Raw genomic sequence first — 21,167 nt, 5'->3', positions numbered from 1 at the left:
GGAGAGAGCAGCACATCTGATCAACCACTTTCTGCTTCTTTTGCTGGGATCACACACCTCCTTCCTATACAACTCTTTATTTTGTGCAGCAGGCAGCTCTCTGGGGGAGGACCCCCCTGCGCCCCAGGTGGCACAGCATAGTTGGCTCCGGCTCATTCCCTGGAGAACTTTTTGGGACTTTACATCAGTGCAGAAGCCCAGAGCCAGGCACGGCTTACTATTGTTACTACTTCTCTTGCAGGCTTTGTAGAATCCCTTCAGCTTGAGTGTTACATTGTTTTCTCTTTCCCTTGTAGGTCATAGATAGATCTGGATTTTTTTTTTTTTTTTTTTTTTTAATTCTTGTTCTGGACATTTTGGACTTTTCCCCTGCGCTGTGACTAGTGCGTTAGATCCGTCTCTCTAGGCGAGTGCCTTTTGCTGCTGGTGGCCATGGAGGTCTCAGCCGAGCAGCCTCGCTGGGTCAGTCACCCTCACCACCCGGCTCTATTAAATGGACAGCACACAGACTCCCACCACCAGGTCCACAACTATATGGACCCCTCACAGTATCCTCCGCCAGAGGACATGGATGTACTCTTCAATATTGATGCACAAGGAAACCACGTCCCTTCCTACTACAGCAACTCTGTCCGAACCGTGCCCAGATACCCCCCGCCACACCATGGTAAGTAATGGCATGTATTCACCTTGCCTTACCAACAGCTAATTATTAATCAATGTGCCTCTGGCTGCTTACTCGTCCCACTTGCACTTCTGTTGCGCCCATTACATACAACTCCAAGGGACCTCAACTCTCCTGGTGTCAAAAATATTGCGAATTTAAACGATATCTATCTATCTATATTTATATATATATATATTTTTATATATATATATATATATATATATATATATATATATATATATATATAGTTGATTTCACTATAATTTTTAAGAGTTGTCCAAACTGTGTGACATCACAATTATTTAACGCATGTTAGTTACAACATTGACATTATGCGTACAAGCATGGCACACTAATAATAATTCTCTCTCTCTCTCTCTCTCTCTCTCTCTCTCTCTCTCTCTCTCTCTCTCTCTCTCTCTCTCTCTCTCTCTATCTCTATCTCTATCTCTCTATCTTCATCATCATCTGTCTATCATTTATATCTGCACAAATGCCTAATCTGTAATGTATCTCTCTCTGTGTTTCTTTCATCTGTCATTTCTGATAAAAAAAATGTTAAGAAATACACCGGTAACTGGGATTTTACATCTATTTTAATAGCATAAGTACACAAATCCAGTTTTTTTATACAGCCTTATAGATATTCAGACTCAGTGAGGCCAAACTACATGGAGTTGCTGTGCGCTGGAGGTTGATGCAAAACAAGCCTAAGACTAGTAATTTTCACATTTCTGACAACTTCCTGCACTAGCTTGTTTGTCGCTATCTAACCTCCATCCTCTTCCTTTAGCGTGTTTTATACATGTAAATGAATAATAGTCTCTGGGGTAGCCCACTTACTAGACTCCTCTCATACATACAGTCATTTAATAAGCAGAGTGTACCGGAGGTGACCAAACTATAATCACCGAATCTACTCTGCTGCCGGAATTGTTTTTTCTTAAGAAAACGATTATTTCATTAAGAGGAATTCATTCTTTTAGATGAAAACATTCATTTTGTTTCTGTTTGTTTTGGAGAAATCACCAACACAGTAAACACAATACAGTAAACACAATACAGTAAACACGATACAGTAATCCCAGCGTGAATCAGGTTAAAGACACTGCCTTGCACTGTAACATAATGTAGCACTCTGCAGGAATTTCAATGTAGCAAATAAACCGCAACGTTATTTTCCTAATAAATAGTCAAAGAAACGCAGTGCGGAAATTTAACCAAATCAAAACGTACCCTTCGAAATTCGGTTAAATAACTAACAGGTACCAAACATTAATTGTTTATTGATGACTTTTAAAAACTAGGGCCTTGCAAGTGTTTTTTTTGTGGTCACTAATAGTGTAATCCTGGATGTGTCACTATCTATCTATATCTATCTATCTGTCTATCTATCATCTATCTATCTATCTATCTATCTATCTATCTATCTATCTATCTATCTATCTATCTATCTATCTATCTATCTATCTATCTATCTATCTATCTATCTAATCTATCGTCTGTCTTATTACTTCTTGTCTACTATTAGTATCATGTTAGAATTTATGACCTTTCTGTATGTTCCCAGGAAGCCTAGTGTGCCACCCCTCTATCCTACAAAGTTGGACAGATGGGCGCAAGTCTTTGGGAGGACCTCATGCCGCTTCAGCCTGGAATTTGCCCTTCGCCAAGCCTTCCATTCATCACAACTCCCCCGGAGGACTTTCCGTCTATCCCTCTGCCTCCTCAGCATCCCTGGCTACAGGACATTCCAGCCCCCACCTCTTCACCTTTCCCCCCACTCCACCAAAAGATGTCTCCCCGGACCCTTCTATTTCCACCCCTGGTTCCACATCCTCCAGCAGACATGAGGAGAAGGAATGTGTAGTGTCCAAGTATCAAGTGTCCCTGGGCGATCCTGGCATGAAACTGGAATCCTCACACCCCAGGAACAGCATGTCAGGAATTGGGGGAGTCCCCTCTGCCCACCACCCCATTACCACCTACCCTGACTATTACGGCGCAGGGCTTTTTCAGCCTGGTAGCATTTTGGATGGTTCTCCAACTCATTTCCCCAGTAAGCCAAGGCCCAAAACTCGATCAAGCACAGGTAGGATTCATCTACAGTTCTGTTTTTTGATACTTCCTTTTCCTTATTTGTCTTTTTTAGGGAATCCAACAATAATATACGCGATTATAATAATTATTTATTGAAAGACCAGTAGGGTTATTGTATAACAGAAAAAAAAGAGGGGCATTTGTACCAGGAATGACAAAAGTCTATCTGTTGTGGAACACACACTCTAGTTGTCCTTGGTGATAAAATCACAGAAGTAGTTTCACAGAAGTTGAATGGTAAAGTAGACCATTCCCCATGGAATACCATTCATTTGTGGAGGATCAATGTCCACTATATTAACGTTGTTGTACTCGATCGAGAGCTGGGACAAAAGGTGTCCAGAGTGATCGAGATTGATGATGATGATTCTGGGGGTTTTAGACATATATGGGTTATTAGGGTAAAGTTAAAAATCTACATGCTGCTGTGAATTAACAACATATCAACTAAATGGTTACGAGCATATTCATACAAGACCTTGCACAGTTGCTACACACAGAAACAAAATAGCTTCCAAACACTAAAATAAAATACGATGATTTTTATAAAGTCTTCAGAATGATTTAGTGAATATACGTATAAGCGGGTCTGATGTCCCCCAGATGGAAATATTCCTTTGTGCCTAGAGACACCGAGGCAGCAGCAGGGGCTGGGCACTGATATGATTTCAGGGGGGTTTTCCAGGGTTACATTTTCTTTGGCTGTCTGAGCTGGGACTGTCTCTGTTTAGCTGATATGTTTGAGTTAATCCAATTATTTTCAGACTGCTGCACGCGACAGTTTCATTGTTTACCCAGCGCCGAGGAGTTTAATAGAGTCCGGATGTGTCCAGGCTGGGCAGCAGAATAAGCGCAGAGCTGACCAGGGGCCCTCCCTATAAATATATATATATATATATAAGCGCTAAATCTGCTCTGCTAGTGGCATCTGTGTAACCCAATCTATCATAATCTCCATACAGGAGCCGCTTCAACCCCGTGTATGCACTTATTGACCTGCTGTAGCCAAATACAAAACCAATCATTTAGCTGTGAGTTCAAGTACAGAGTAGTTCCAGTTTGACAACATGCCATCCGCAGTGAAACGCTGACATACATTTCTAACAACAACAGCCACACTCTTGCACTCTTTTTAGTCACGACTGATGCACTTGCCCATTATTCGTCTGCTTGTGTCCCAGCAGCATCCTGTTAGTAAAAGCTCTGTACTTGCCCAGGACAGCGACTGCCAGTTGCACAAAGGGCCAGAAAAAGCGCTTGCTTTTTAATCGCACACTACAATGCACTCGCAGTTGGTGCAGGATAGTAACTGAGGAAAATAGGTCAATGTTAGCGTTGATTTCAATTCACATAGGCTGTGGTTATCAAACCCCAAACACCGGTGAACTGTCGAGCAAGTAACGAGATGAGGGGGTTAAGCTTATGTTAAGGTGGCTGGGCTGGATAATAAAGCTCACAGGACCGAATCTTTGGAAAAAGAATAGTTTCGTGAGATCGGGACTGTGGTAATTGCAATAGTCGGGGAATCGCGCAGTTCGAATAAACGGAAAGAAAACAATACATGGGACTGTGTGTGAGTGAGTGAAGGAGGGAGGAAGGCAAGAGGCAGAGAGGGCATGAGCTACTGGATTTACTAATAGATGGAGTTACTAATAGATGGATTTACATAGATGGCTGCGGGGACGGACAGAAAAAAATATGACTTATACAAAGAGGGTGAGATGTGCTCTGCTGTCATACACTCGGCGACACAGCCACACTTGCTGGAAAAGCAGTTAAGACTTGTGGTTGTGGTACACAAGGCTCTTTTAAGTGTGTAGACTTCACACTTCACACTTCACAGCGGCTGATGAGCCAGCAGCGACCCCCAGGCTTTTAAAATCGAAGCGGCTGCAAACTGTTTCAGTTCCAATGAACGATTCTACTCTCTTTTATTATTCACTCTATACCCCTAATTATTTCTCCTTTCTCACTTCTTTCCTTTCATTTCTGCATATTTCAATTTCTTTCTTATCCTATTATCTATGTTATTCCCACCTTTCCTCTCTCATTTTCTCACCATCTCTCTTTCTCTCTACCTGTTTCTTTATCATCCATCTCTCAACTTTTGTCTACATTCAGCCATTTCCATATAAGCATTCCTTTATACACACAGCACATACCGCACAGGGTTAATGCTGTGCTGCTGTCAGAATGAATTTCCATCATGTGTGACTGACAGATAACCTGGGGCTAATTAGGCATTGATTTTACTCTCTGCCCACACCTACATTCTTTATAGCAACTGACAAAAACAAAAAAAACCCAAAACAAATAACAATTTATTGATGATATCCCCCCCAGGTCATGTACACAACAAGCAGGGAAACTAAAGCAATATGCAACATTCTTAACTAAATGGAAACTCATTTATTGATCTAAGGCTGTTAATTTCACTTTGTATTGTATACATTCAAACTTTTTTTCAGCTCTACTTATTGGTGTCTTGCAGCTGATCAGTTTATTTGTGATGCCTATTTGCTTGCAATAACAAATGCTTTTCACAGGAGGGTCATAATATCAGAGTTGAGCCAATTAGGCTGCAAGCCCAACATTCAGTTAGGAGAACCATTGAAAATGTCCATTGCCCATTATACCTTTAGTGTATTACTCTGTGAGAATCAATATATTAGGGGAATTAAATCATTGAAATGTGTGTTTACAAACTGTATATAGATGGCCTACCACAAATTATAATATAGGGAAACACTTTATATCTCTAGGATATTCTACTGCTTGTCAGATGTAATTCACATTGACTGGCTGAGGTTGCTGGTAGCTGTAGTTTACTCAAGGTGGTTTTACATCTCTCAACTAAAACGGCACTATTTATATAGCACATGAAATTAAGTACAACTTTCCCCCCAGTAGTAAGCCCTTGCCTGAGGTCTTTTGTTAGGCGCTCTAGGGCAACCACAGCTTATGTGATTTAAATTCATTCCTTATGAAAGCTGGATCCCTTCAGAAGCACTTATTCTCTGCAAAGAATGAGCGCTAAAGACATGGTTGTGCAAATCAATATTTGTGTCACACTTTGCTTAGCAAGAATGCGTGTGTTTCAGATAGGGAACAAAAGAGCTTGTAACGTTACCTAAACAAGGACTCCAAGTTGCCTGCTGTAGATCAATGAAACCTTTAAGAGCATCCTCTTCAAAACTATTTGGAAAATAAACAATTAAGGATTTAGATGTATAGAATATGTTTGCATGTATATATATAATATATATATATATATATATATATATATATATATATATATATATATATATATATATATATATATATATATATATATATATATATATATATCATGGATTATCTAGAATACTCAGGGCTTCAAGTTTTCCCTTTATTTGGAACACCATTTATATCTGGTACATAATATTTAACCATTAAAAAATAGGATTATTAAAAAATATGATTTGCCACTGATATGGATATATGAATGTTAGTTACCACAAAGTGCAAGGTTATTGTCTTATTATAAAAGAGAAAAAATAAATCATTAAAAAAATAATTAGGACTTAAAGCTTAAAATAGAATTCCTGTATTTCTGAGCTTTCTAGATCATGGCTTTTCAGATAATAGATTCCATAGGTGTCGATGAGTGTATGTGATATATATATTCTATTCTTTCTATTATTAATATGTAGTTATAAAGCACCATTTAATTCCGAAATGCTGTTTATAGATAATATTTATACATGAAATATATGTATAGCTTTAATGTCTCCTGTGTTAAGGTCCCTGTAAGTGAACTAACAATGTAAAAATCCAAGCTCTATAAAATTGTGAAAGCTGATTGGCAAGGCTTTAATTATTTAGAAAGCTTTTCATTGGCAATATGTAACAATACATCTTTATTCCTTAAAAAGAACTGACACCAGGTTGAGAAGAAAAAACAATCTAGTCCTGGTTCTGACAAACTATCTTCTGGCTTTTACCAGTTTGCTTTATTCAGGGAGATTGGTCGCCTGGCGACTAATTGCCGCGTCTTTGAGGTGACTAATCTCCCTGAATGGCTTGCTGGTATCTCGCCCCCGCTAGCACTAAAGTCGACTGCGCCTATTCACACGCGGCGACACAAGGCAATTTCGAGCGACTTTGAAAAACGTGCCGCCGCGTGTGAATAGGCGCAGGCGACTTTAGTGCTAGCGGGTGCGAGATACCAGCAAGGCATTCTGGGAGATTAGACGCGGCGATTAGTCGCCAGGCGACTAATCTTCCTGAAATCTTCCCGTGTGGCCTAGCCCTTAATGTGAACCAAGATCAAATACCAAAGCTGAATCATTATCTTGCTGGTTATTTGGAAAGCTGGGGAAGTCTCTTGCTTTTAAGTAAAGTAAGATATCTGATTTTTTTTTTTTACTAGACTGTTCCTTTCATAATATGTTGAGGAACATTATAAAAAAATAAATAAAAAATTATACACACACACACATATATATGCGCACGCACATATATATTTTTATTTAATCTAAACTGGGTAGTTTACCTGTAAGGTGTCAGACCTTCAAAGGAAAAGAAACCACCTCTGATTATAAAGCACTTTGAAGGCAATTGTATCACAAAAGCAACTGAGTGATTGCTTGAGATAACATCCGCACGATTACTCAAGTGCTTTTCATCTGTTAGGCCTTTGCAAAACTAAATCGCTGCCTCTCAAATACCATGTAACCAATAAAAATAACATCCTCTCATCCTAAAAATGCTGGACTTAATGGACTATTTAGCTGTAACATTTATATTTGTTCATACTTAACCTTTCATAATTAAAATAATTCATTGTTCAACTTTAGGTGCTACAAAGAGCAGAATGAGAAATCAGCATTCCTGTAGACAACATTTCTACTTTTTTAATAAACATCACTGTGCATCACCCCACCCAAAAGCATAATGTAAGGCAATGCATGCTGTGCAGTTTAAAGACGCCCATGTGAATAAGTGCTTACAAAAATACAAGGAAGATTTTGGTCCATTAAGCAAAAGCACATGGGCAATCTACATATACTCCTGAACCCTTAAGGTAACTTTTGGCCTAGTTTACACTCACTTTAATCAATTAACGGAAAATAAATGTCCCTTTTGTATGCAGCAACACAGAAATACATAGAGTTGGGATAGTTGATCCTTTTAATTGTTACATATGCAAATACCCTACAGGCCCAATCAGTTCTACTTTATGCTAAACTGATGGGAGAATACTGGAAGTTGTAGCTCTCGATGTGCTGTAGGTTTTAGTTCCTCAAGCAGGGTCGGACTGGACCGGCAGGACACTGAGAAAAAACCTGGTAGGCCCTGAGCCTCATGGGCAAGCCTGTTCCCCTGGCTGCAGCTTAAAGAGCTGAACCTGCATGTGGCACAAGTGCATTAGTGCGGCGCAATCTGTTTGAGTATGTTTGTGCAGGGCCCGAAAATGGAAAGTCGGGAAGGGGCCCCTGGGGGCTGCCAGGAGGGCCCTTTATTTGCAGCCACGGTGGGACCCCCAAGGACTCCAGTCCGACCCTGACCTCAAGTTAAAAAATTTGGGGTCCAAGAACTGGTCCAAGGGAGGAGCTTGTACTGATTAGCCAATAAACACCTCACCAGGCTTCCATTATTGAATAGTCAGATTTGCAAATCAAATTAGTGTAATTCTTTGTGGATTTTGAATGAGTAATTCAATCATTTTTGCTCCCATCAGGTCAACTAATCAAATGCACCAATGCCATTTGTCCCTTTTGTAGTTACCCTCTGTCTATATTTCATGCAACTACATGCACAACAGCTCTTGTTGTTATCACTGACCGAAACATGAAAGGTTTTCCTGTTTAATATTCATATTATGCCGCCCTTACCACAGGAAGGCATAGTCAGCATGCTGCACTTTCACTTCTGAAATAACCAGGTATATAAAGTAGTGGGGAGAGGGTATAGATTATTTGATTTATTACCAGCAAGATGAAACCGAAACCCTCTCCCTATACAGACCATGATTGGGTTAAACTCCGAGAAGTCACGGAAGCATAAAATATAAGTAAAAAATCTCTCAAATACACGTCATGTCCTCTCCTGAATAGAACAGAGAACCCTCTCACCTGGTTTTAGGAGATGATTGAGCAGAGAATGAGAGTTGATACCTAAAGACACTCTTAATATTCTGCTAGGCCCAATTATGCTCACTGCAGAATATACAGTATTGCGGCTTTATAAATACATGATAATAATAATATGCTCAGACTTGGCTGTAACCTATATATGTTTGCTGTTATTTACAGTCAGTTCCAAAGCAATCCACAGATGAATATATAATGTAAAACACATAGTGGTGTGTGGGACAATGATGCTGTTGTAGGGGACACAAATCAATTGAAATTAAGAGCAATCAGTTCAGTGCTAAGGCCTTATCACTGCAATGTCTTCATTGTACGTTGTAATCTACGTTCCCCGCATGATCAGATCAGGACAAATGTGGTGTTTCATTTGCCCCTTCACTGCAGTGAATTACTGGAGCCACAATTTTATTTCTGTACCTTAACTCTTGACACCTGCAGGCATATAAATATATACCACACAATATGGTTTTGTTGAATACAAAACTGTGTCACATTTTGGATTCCATTTTTAAAATATTACGTAAGATGCGCATCTTGTTTTTCATTGGTAGCGACCTATCCTCGGTTGTAAAGCATGTCCAAAATATAGTGCTCAAAGGACTGGTGTAGTAGAATCGGACCAACAATGTAAATGTTATAATTTCAACCTTACTTTTCCCATTGTCCTATTTAAGGGATTATCTTGAAATTTGAAACCATTGCAAATTTGCACATTATTAAGAATGTGCCCCTTGCCTTTCCCGGGGCAACAAAGGAATAAGCCCCCAGTAGTCATTTCATGCATTTATTTGACCTTATCTTCCACCCAGATTAAAAAAAAAAGTCTTCCTTTGGTGAACTACAACATACTGCTGTTGATTGACATTATGATCGTACCTAAATAGAGCTGACAGTGTAAACAGGAGTGAATGCTGAGGCAAGTCACGAGGACTGTGTCATATCATCAATACTATTAGGAAGCCTATAGTTATCAGTACAGCCTAGTTGATGTGTCACCTTATTATTTCCTTTTCAGCTTCATTTCCTCAGAATACAATACAAAGCATAGGCATCTTCTGTATTTTAGCAATCATTTATAGCAGTGTGATTCATTTCTCATACTGCAGATTTTTTTTTAGCCTACATTAAAGCTGGCTGGCTTTAGCATTTTAAACCTGAAAACAGTATGCAATAAATTACTAAAGAGTCTTTATGATAAATAAATAAACCAATACATAAATAAATATGCCATGATATTTTAATGCAGATGACCAAGGAATGGGTATATGTGACTATTTTAAAAATACTGTTAATTTTAACCTATGTACATGCGAAATGCAATACATATAATAATGAAACCTTATTTTAAATTATATAATACAATGCAAGAGCAAAATATAATGTATTCTGACTGCACAATTTACTTTTAGTACATATTATTATGATATTTTATATAGCACCAACATACATTAAAACATTTCATACATTTCAGATCACCCCTGTTCTTCACATTTTATATATGGGAAATATTTATCACACAGACATTCGTGTTTACAAGGAGGGGTTGAACGACACATCCTTATGCCAAATGTCACATGACATCTTTCATTTGAGCGAGGCTGCTTGTAGTTATCTGGTTATTGCTTCTGAGTATGTAAAGGCAAAATATGGCTGAGTGTGGTTTTAATTCCAAATCACACCACAATAGCCTACATTATGTCAGGGGTTTTAGTTACATTAGAACTGTATGTGCTTATCAATGTAACCAATATGAGTCAAAAAAAAATTATACATTTACCTGTCCTCTCTTCTTTCAATACATATAAAAAAATACTCATAACTTGTCTGGTAGCCCATATGTACTCAACAGGATCCATACAATGATTCATTGGTGGAACTGCTGCTTATTTTTTTCTGTTTGTTTTCGCTGTCTCTGTTTGTTCTTTCTATTATGATCATTTAGGTCCTTTTACAAAAGAATCCCCCTGCAGGGCCAAAATTATCTTGACCAGTGACCATATGAACAGAGTGCTTTCAGTACCTGAGGTGTTTTCAGTGTCATTAACTGGGGAATAGAATCGGATAGGGAATTCGGGCGAATTTACGCGCTGGCGAATAGTCGAATGGGCGAATATTCGCCCGGCGAATAGTCGAGCGATCCAATATTCGATCGAAGGATTTTCATTCGATCGCATGATCGATCAAATGCCTTTTTATTCGATCAAAAACTTAGAAAAAAAGCCTATGGGACTTCCCCATAGGCTAACATGGCACTTCGGTAGGTTTAATCTGGCGAATTTAAGCCAATTCGATAGTCGAGGAGCACAAAAAACTCCTCGAAATTCCAGTTTTTTCCCTCTATTCCCTCTAGTGAATGTGCCCCTTTGTGTGCCAAATGATGGTGGTGTAGTTCACATCAAGTAAAATGCAGCAATTTTGGTGTGCCTCAGTATTTCATTATTTGATTATACTCCCCATTACATTGACCAGGGCTGTCCACCAGCATGCAACCAGATGTTGATAAACTTAATTTCCAAGTATCCCTTGACAACCAGTCTAGAGCATTGCAGTCCACCTAAACTTGGAGTAAGGCACAAATTGGGCTTCTCTGTTATTGCCATTGGGACATCTATTAACAATGGAATTCAGTCACTTTGCATAAGTCAACTATATGTAATCTTGTTTTCAGAAGGCAGGGAGTGTGTAAACTGTGGGGCAACTTCAACCCCCCTCTGGAGGAGAGATGGCACTGGACATTATCTATGCAATGCATGTGGACTCTATCATAAAATGAACGGCCAGAATCGACCCCTCATTAAACCCAAAAGAAGGCTGGTAAGTGGTGCTCACTATTCAAACACCAATCCTCTTCTTTCTTTAATTTCCCCAGCTCATAAAGGGAAGCTTTCAACAGGAAATTGGCATCCAAACGAAAGGAATTGTTATAGTGACCAGAAGGAATGTTCTCAAGTAAGGAGGATTAGACACTGTTGGTCCCATATTACCCATTGTATTTCCATCTGCCAGGGTTTGAGAGGGCTCACTTTTGCATATGGGTGGGGGTGGTGGTAAAACATATTAGATTCCCACAAGACTTGGGCCCTACTAGCCTCAGTAGTCACTTCTATTACAATATGGAAATACCATGTTATAATAGGAACAAATAACATAAAAACTGTACTCATTTGAACAGTCTAAAACTACAAATACGATTTGCCAGTTCACACTAATGGCAGATACAGAGATGGTTCTAGAGTTGCAGCATACAGCAGGTTCTTATGGGACATGAGTATTAGCAGTGATTAGTGTATCTCTTTGATTCTTCACGGTGTCACAAGCAAATATCAAATGATTATATCCACCAACCAGACATCCTTTATGTAGTGTCAATCAAAATTTGCAAAAGGGGCCACCAAAACCAATTTTTCCAGAACTCTGTGGCCCCTCTCTAGGGTATCCAGTGCACCTGGATTTTTTCCCCTTCCTTCCCATGATTCTTCTACATTCCTATATCTGATGTCATTTGCAGGTGGGGGGTTTAAATGTTGGCTGTGATTGGTCCGTGATCGTTTCACAGACTAGTTTTAATGATCATGCGTCAGTTACAACTTGCTTTTCATCACCCCCTTCACAAATGAGATGAGAACAATCTGAGACAGGAGCCAGCAAGCTCTTATGCCAGGGGAATCATGGGAATAGAGGAGGAGTCAGCCTAGAGATAGAGATAAGAAATACAAAACACATTTTTTTCCCCTTTTGTTTAAATACAAACAACAGCTCTTAAAACCTTGTGGCTTTGTAAAACTGTCAGCCACAAGGTTAACACACAGGTGTAAGAGGGATGTTGTATTCATTCTAACTAGTTTCTGAGGTAACAGTGTCCCTTTAATGTATTTTAATCACCTGGAGGGATATGAATCTAAAAGACTTATGCAGTAGACACTTGATTGATATGCTGCCGCTTTACAACCCTTATTTGATATGTATTTGTACATGGCATTAGTAATTCTTGCGACAGTGCGAGTGTTTAAGCACACTGAGTTTCTTTGAGGTAGCCGGACAGGACATTCATTTACTTGCCGAAGGTCTCAAGGGGTAAAGAGGGGAAATGAAAGATCCTATACATTTCTAGGACTCATTTCTTGGGTATAAAATAACAACACTATTCCTTTGTTTGCCTAATTTCTAATAAAAGCCAAATTCTCATTCCTTAATTTTCAAAATATTGCTAATAAAAACTAGGGTCTTAGAAAACCTCAAGGGTGAGTAAAAAGTAATCTTTCTGAAGGGCCTGTTGATGTTAGTGACCACATTCTAATGGAATTTCTATTTCTCATGTCCTATTTAGCAAAAGGGGAAGCACTTTCCAAGAGGAGGAAATACTCAAAGCTTTGATTGTTGGCAGCTAAACCTCCATCTCGGCTCTCTCCTTGTATGAGAAGTCGACTTCCCAGGAAATATCTGCCGGAAATCTGATCCCTGCAGATAACTCCTAAGCAACAATCATTTTTATAAACGACATCATTAAAGTAGCGGGAGAGTAGAGCAAAAAGAAAACTGGAGACATTTAAATGGGATACATGTCATCACCTATAAAAAATGGTCTACATAAGGCATAGCTAACCTTTGGCTGCCCACTTGTTGCTTAATAGTTGTACCGCTGCGCTTTAAAATGGGAGGTTGCCGGGAACTCGGCTTCTGTAATATTTGTGGAAACAGCTTGCCAGTCTTTAATCTGTATTATTAAAAACCTGTTTCATTATTTACCATGAAGCCAAGAACAGAATGCAAACAGCACAGCAAATAAAGTCAGATAAAAGCGCCTCTTAAACGTTGCTACTATTTTAACATAGGGACTGCAATACATCACAGTGTATTTTAATATTTTTATCACTTCCCTCTGTATCTCATTTCTGTTTTCTTACATTTAAATGCCTTTATCATGCCTGAATGTTTGTACCATGTTGGTAAAGTTTTTTTGTCTCTTTTCAGTCTGCAGCTAGGAGGGCAGGTACATCCTGTGCAAACTGTCAAACCACCACCACGACACTGTGGAGGAGAAATGCCAATGGAGATCCTGTGTGTAATGCCTGTGGGCTGTATTACAAGCTGCACAATGTAAGTGCAAAGCCATGTTCCAAGAAAGCTTCTATTTGTACTTGACAGATGTTTGTCTGTGTCATGAAAAATGTGCTTCAACCAGTTCAGCTCAGTGTAGGAAAGTAATTGGTGATTAATTATCAGGGGTTTTTCGCTGAAGAGTTCCTCAGAAACTTGTAGGGGCAGAATGTTTTCCATTTACTCTCTCTTCTTCACCACACTGTCGTTAGCTCTCGACATAATGCTCTTTATCCTCCAAGCTAAGACTCCTTTCCTTCCTACCTCACTTCAGATGTATATAAACCTATTCCTTTGTAACCCTTCAACCGAAGCTAGGAACTCCTAATGTCACCCTTCCAGTGAGAAATAAGCGTAGCAGTTTATCCAGATGTTACGGCAGTACAATCAGGACGCCAATCGATACACAAACACTTTTGGTATTAAATTCAAAACAGCTTTAGAGCAAGAATTTGTTTTTCCTTCTTGGAAGCAAGAAACTTTTTCCTTTATTCTGACTTCTGGCCGTCAGTACATTCTGGGATATGTAGTTCAACTGTTTGATTGAGAGTCTTTTATTAGGAGATACAGTTTCTTAATTTACTCTTAAAAACCCAGGGTAAAAACTGGATCATCTACAGTGCTGGGCTATTTTAGTGGTCAAAGGTTGAGGAAACCCAATGTTTCTTTTTAGCCTTGGGCAAACTGTTTGTGCATACTTTCACCGTTACTAATGGTGCGATCTTAAATGTTTCTGTACATCATTCTAACAAAGTGATTTCTCTTTAAAAAGTAGAAAAGAACCAGTGTAGCCCCAGCTCTCCTGTTTAAAGAGTTATGTGCTATTTGCACTTTCATGATCCAGTTTTTTTCTAATAGAATATGGGTCTCTACAGAACTTCACCCAAAATAATACTTTAGATTTTACCACTTCCTAGTGTAAAATATAATGTGTACAGTGCTGTATAATTTAATATCAAAACATAAGAATATGTTAATACAAATAATAATAAGAAGAAGAATGAAAGAATTTGCTTTCTTTAAGTAGACCAACCCAATACAATTGCCGACTGGTTGTTAGGGATTAAAATCTGCTGCAATTTTGTTATAAAAAAGATGAACTAAGTAGCATGTTAGTTATAAAACTTTCTTGTATCACCTATGCAGAAAACAAATTCTTATGTAGAGAAGACAGATGGTATTTCAGTGAAACCTATGTGTATCTCTTTTAAATGCAGTTTAGCCTAAAATAAAACTGATTCTTTACTTTGAAAATTACTTGAATACAGGATACATTTTCAGACAACAAAGAGGCAGGCATTGAGTTAACATGTATAACTCCCATAGTTTCCCATGTTTGAATTATATGTGTTCATAATGCAGATACAAATGATTACATGCCTTTTGTAAAATGAAAAAACTGTGCTTAGATTGAGAGTTTATTTGTCACAATTGTGCAGTTAAGAGCTGGAGGGATAGACACAAAAGAGCCAGTGAAATGCATGCAGGGCTTGTATTTAATATAACATCTATATAACATCTATCTCTCAAATGTGGACAATTAACTACAAAGGCTTTTCATGTTAAGTAGTCTACCAGTTTCTCTGGGTCTACAAAAGTACAACTTTTAACAACCCTTAACAACATTTTTGTTTTATTATAAATGTACCAAAGGACAATTATCCAGAAAACAACATACAAAGAAAATGAAACATAAAATGGACGAATTAAAAAAAAAAAAATTAAAAAAAGCATATTAATACAGGCAGAAAATTTGCATTAAGTTTTTAGGAAAAAAAACTTAGATAAGTCATCTTTCATTATGGTTTTAAGCTAAACTTGACTGATGACTATAGTCTCATTCCCTTCAAAAATGACATTTCACTTGTATGACACAATGACCAACATTATATTTAAAAATAAACAAAATAACATTGACTTGTCTAGACAGATATCACACACAGACACACTCAAACACACACAAATATCCCTGGTGAGAAGTCTGTTAACCCATTTGTATTCTAGGTTGGTCACCAACATATTTCTGTCCAGTTTTTCTTTTGACTGGTAACCAAGGAGTTAAAAAAAATAAAAGTCTTTCGCATCTTGTTTGTGGTCATTCAAAGGAAGAACAGTGGTCATTTATAGAACGTGTAGTAGAATAGGGCAGTTTATTTTTTTTCTTCTTCCGTGATACAGACCCTACATTCAGTTTTGGCAATCTTTAAATAAAATAAAACAAGCATGCTTTATTTTCAGTCAGTTAACTGTCAGTTGCAGTATATCGTTTAAAAACTGAATATAGGTCACCTTTTTCCATAATAAGAATTGTCTCATGTTCCCAGAAAATCAATATATTCCTCGAATGTAAAATGTTCCTTGTACTGGAAACAAAAAGATGTTTTTTTCCCTGTTTCTAAAAGTGGTTTTCAAGTGATTTCAATATCCTTGATATTATATATATATATATATATATATATATATATATATATATATATATATATATATATATATATATATATATATATATATATATATATATATATATATATATATATATATATTTGGTTAGCATCTTGGATTTGTTTTATATCTAAGTCACTGAGATATATTTCTCTGTTATTAGCCCTGTTCACGGACATTCTCTGTTAGCTAATATAAATGCCGCTGAATTGAAACTGTTGAGGTAACGCTTCAATAGCCAATAACGTTATAGCTCCACATATACAACTTTTAGTACCAAATGGCTTAAAATACCTGAAATATTAGTAGTCTCACTACAGACGTATGTAAAAGTTTAAGTACCATATTAATAAAAATGTGCGAACCCATAGTATCGCATCCATCAGCAAATAATAAAGATAGTATGAAACAGTGAGCAGTGTACATAAATAATAATAAAACTCCTTTTGGAAATAGTCATTATTTTTGCAAAAAAAAAAAAAAATGCTACTTTTAAAATACGTACTACATTGCCAAATGCCAATTTTTTCTTTTAAGTCTGCAATTTTTTTCTTTCTTTTATAACTTTTATTACACAATATGGTTGATTTTTCCCATATTGAGGAAATACCGTAACCTGTATTAATGAAAGTTATTTACAAAAATATAATAACTTGATGTAATAACTGACTTGTTGGTAACTATATACTTTTTATTAGTATATGTAGTATGTGTTATACCCAGATCAGTGATAATGTGCTTTGATTTCTAAACAGGTCCTTTTAAATTTATTGTCAATACACCGTTATATTTAAAGTTGAAGGGCAGGAGTAAATATATTCTTGTTTAATTTAAATTTCCAAATACAATAACAAATTCACAGTGAGGATAGTATATGCGGGTCATTTTTTTTCATCCACTGACTGGACAGGCATCACTTTACTAGCTGTCAGGCAAACCCTAGGACTGACCACTTTTAGCAACATGCGGAGCTAATTACTTAGATAATAGGGACTTGCCACACTCTGAAAGGCTCATGCACAGCAGGTTGTTAATGCGGCACACTGCTGTTTTATTGGATGACCTCACAATGTTACGGTCACCCTTTATAAAAAAGGGCAATTTGGAAAGAATGTGTTAATTGTTATGTGAACGGCTCCAGCCAAATTCAATCTATCTGCTGCTTTGCATGGCAGCATGTGCAATCTGACAGGACCCATGTGCATTGATTTCTTGCTGAAACATACAGCCGCCTGTAAAACAGAATCCCAGTCCAGGAGTGTGTGGGCTTTTTGTGTTAATTCTGGTTCACAGCATTAAACTGGAAAGTGCTGTATGTGCAGTTCAGAAGTCACAGTTCATGGATAATGAGATAGCTGAAATGATGTTCTAGTTATACAGTCTTTTTTTTTTAATTTAATCAGTGAAATAAAGCAATGATACATATATACACTCTATGTATTATGAATTATCAATCAATCTGTCCTTCAACATCATACTCAAATAATTGTTTTGTTAGTCTCTACCGTCTTCAGAGCAGGTGAGATGCTTTAGGTCTGTTCAGTCCTCACCTACCAATAATTGATGCTCTTTGTGACTATAGATCGCATCTTAGATTCTCTGTATCTTGTGTCTGCTATTGATGTCAATGTCTTGAATTTAATATACGACTTCCAACTATCCTGCCAAAGTTCTGCATGCATACAGTTACACTGCAATAAAAGCTAACAAGAAACAAAAACAAATAATTGATTTTTGTTTAGATTAACAGACCACTGACGATGAAGAAGGAAGGGATTCAGACCAGAAACCGAAAAATGTCTAGCAAGTCAAAAAAGAGTAAAAAGATCCACGACAGCCTGGAGGACTACCAAAAGAGCAGCTCATTCAGTCCTGCTGCCCTCTCCAGACACATGTCTTCACTCAGCCACATTTCACCTTTTAGCCACTCCAGTCATATGCTAACCACACCGACACCAATGCACCCTCCGTCCAGTCTTGCCTTTGGACCTCATCATCCATCCAGTATGGTCACTGCAATGGGTTAGTCGTTGTACCTTCCAAAAAAGGACCTCATCTCTATTTGCATTTTTGCTGGAGGTTGATGATCTCTTTTTTATTTAACTGCTTACACAATGTTGTGTTTGCCACTTTTATAGGAACTCACTATGGCATCTACGCATTCTCAACTACTGAATCTGGATTCCATTTGTGAATAAGCCATTTAACCATCTATTCCCTGTTGAGAAGGGTTTCTAGTGCTGTGAACAACAACAACAAAATAATGATGAACATTTTAACTATTCTATTATAAGAAATACTGTATATATGAAGACTTTTGCTGCCACTTGGCACCTATAAAAAGAAGCATGAAGGACTAAAGGAGCTTTTACTGATAAGTCAAGGAGAACTATAACTTGAACATTGCCAGTCTTTTAACTAAATAAACAAACAAACAGCCGGCAATGCTTTCCTTTTCTGGTGGGTGGAAGCTGTTTGATGCATCTGTAGAGAGTTCTTCCATTCAGACTGTGGGGCCTCTCAGTAGGAAGTGCTATCAGTCCCAGGCAATCAGTGTTAACATGCGGATATTGCCAATAAGGATTTTCAGATGGTTATTCTTCAGGCCTATATGCATTGTGAATAAGTTCCTGTAATTGTTGTTTGTATGTATAATTCAAAAGCACCAAATAAATGATGTAGATTTATTTCATCATATTATACAGACTGAATGGTTGTATAAATTTATTTACTACTATTGTAAAGAACTGCTTTTATTGTTTTCATATTATTTTTCTTTCTTCAAAAATAAAATAGACTAAATTCTGTTGAAACAATTTTACTGGCTTCTTATTATTGCATTTATTGTTCCAAATAACAGGGAAGGCCTTTAGTGTCTCACCTTCTTAAAAGTGCTCGGTTAAAGGGACACTGTCATTATAAACTTAGGGTGACTTTATAACTAAAAACAATATGAAGTGTTTAGCAAAGCAATCGTTTTGGAAAATATGGAAAAATTAAATATAGTGCTTGAAATAATAAGGGTCTCATTTACTAAGCTCGAGTGAAGGATTCGAAGTAAAAAACTTTCAAAGGTTTTTTTTGGGTACTTCGACCATCGAATAGGCTACTTCAATCAATTCGAACGATTCAAACTAAAAATCGTTAGACTATTGGACCATTCGATAGTCGAAGTACTGTCTCTTTAAAAAAAAACTTCGACTACATACTTCGGCACCTACCGAGCATCAATGTTAGCCTATGGGGACCTTCCCCATAAGCTTTCTATGCTTTTTGTGATCGAAGGAAAATCCTTAGATCGATGGATTAAAATCCTTAGAATCGTTCGATCGAAGGATTTTTCATTCGATCGAAGTATTTGCGGTAAATCCTTTGACTTTGATATTCGAAGTCGAAGAATATCAATGCGATGGTCGAATATCGAGGGTTAATTAACCCTTGATATTCGACCCTTAGTAAATGTGCCCCTAAGTGTAATTAGATGTATTAATCTACTTCCTTTCTCTCACAAAGCAACAGTTATGTAATGCTTTATGGCTTAGATTCTACCGATCATTAACTCAGTAGATCCCAATCCTTGTGAAGAAGGAGGCGGAGGGCCCAAACTAAGGGCCAGGTAGGAATTCTTATTCAGTACTAGATATGCTTTAGATTATTGAAATATTACAACTGTGTCATATATTTTATCCCCTTATTATGAAGTGGGGTTGCTGATTTGCCTACACCAAGGTCAGGCATTGTGCAAAAGCTCCTTAAAAGTTTATAAAAACATGCAAGTTACATATAAATACTGTCTGATACAGGAGATTAAGAGGGCCCTGCTCATTAGAGCCTTATTCAGTTATAGAGCTTTATTGTACAGATTTATTTTATGACACAAAAATGCCTAGCACTGATTAGAAACATAAAAAGTAGAATAAAAATGTTGTAAAAACAAAAAAAAAACAAAAAACATTTTGAGATGATAGTATGCATTTAAACGTGGATTAATAATAAAACTTATGCCTGAGGATTACAAGAGCGCTTCGGACAGTTTTTCATTCAATGTTTCTTCTAATTATTTTTAGACTGTGTGCACAATTAAATGCTTTTGTGCAACTAATTGTATGCGTAACACAGTGAAAAGTCATACGAGCAAGTATTAAAAAAAAAAAATCCCTTTCCAAATGCCTTACCTGAGTCACTGCCTAAATGATTGTTCCTATAAGGCCATTGATATAGATAAGAAGTACTTCTGATTAAAACATGTCTTTTGCATGAAGACATTACATTTATAATAGCATTAAGTTAGTTTGCCCTTGCCTGTTGTGTATTACAAATTTGTCTCTTTCTGAAAGCACATGACAAGGCAAAATGACCTGACATGGCTACTGACACACCAATATTACAACTAAAAAAAAATACACTTACTGGTTCAGGAATGAAATTTTATATTGTAAAGACAATTATTTGCAGTGTAAACTTAGAAATAAAAACAACATCATAAAAATCATGACAGAATCCCTTTACGGGGGCTATTTACTAAAATCCCAATTCATCTCATATTTTATTAAAAAAAAACCATGACCAAACTGCCATGCCTGATTTTTTTTCCTCTAAAAATTAGATTTTTTTCCCTCTAAAAGTTCGAGTTTCTAGAAAAAAACTCAAATTTTAACATTCAGATTTTAATAAAATACCCCTAATAGTTTCTATTATTTGTTGAGTCATGTGTATGGGTTTTCTAC

At 37.2% G+C, this 21,167-nt stretch overlaps 1 protein-coding gene across 4 annotated transcripts in view; it reads left to right on the top strand.

The window, feature by feature from the left end:
- The window catches only part of gata3.L (GATA binding protein 3 L homeolog), a 19,385-nt gene extending 139 nt beyond the window's left edge, over nucleotides 1-19,246 (top strand). Inside the window, exons 1-5 of one of the 4 annotated variants that reach the window (XM_018252741.2) lie at nucleotides 1-667; nucleotides 2,238-2,759; nucleotides 11,771-11,850; nucleotides 13,873-13,998; nucleotides 18,183-19,246. The exon at nucleotides 1-667 is cut by the window's left edge and continues 137 nt beyond it. In XM_018252741.2, coding sequence (XP_018108230.1) covers nucleotides 433-667; nucleotides 2,238-2,759; nucleotides 11,771-11,850; nucleotides 13,873-13,998; nucleotides 18,183-18,467 — 1,248 coding nt within the window. In that variant the 5' untranslated portion in view covers nucleotides 1-432 and the 3' untranslated portion in view covers nucleotides 18,468-19,246. Of the gene's footprint in view, nucleotides 668-2,237; nucleotides 2,760-11,569; nucleotides 11,716-11,770; nucleotides 11,851-13,872; nucleotides 13,999-18,182 lie in introns of all 4 variants that reach the window. The other 3 variants (XM_018252740.2, XM_018252738.2, XM_018252742.2) reach the window with 3 other exon arrangements.
- Nucleotides 19,247-21,167: the final 1,921 nt, after the last annotated feature.

The sequence above is a fragment of the Xenopus laevis genome, chromosome 3L, assembly GCF_017654675.1.
Source record: "Xenopus laevis strain J_2021 chromosome 3L, Xenopus_laevis_v10.1, whole genome shotgun sequence".
NCBI lineage: Eukaryota > Metazoa > Chordata > Amphibia > Anura > Pipidae > Xenopus > Xenopus laevis.
This window is presented reverse-complemented; position numbering and strand designations above follow the sequence as displayed.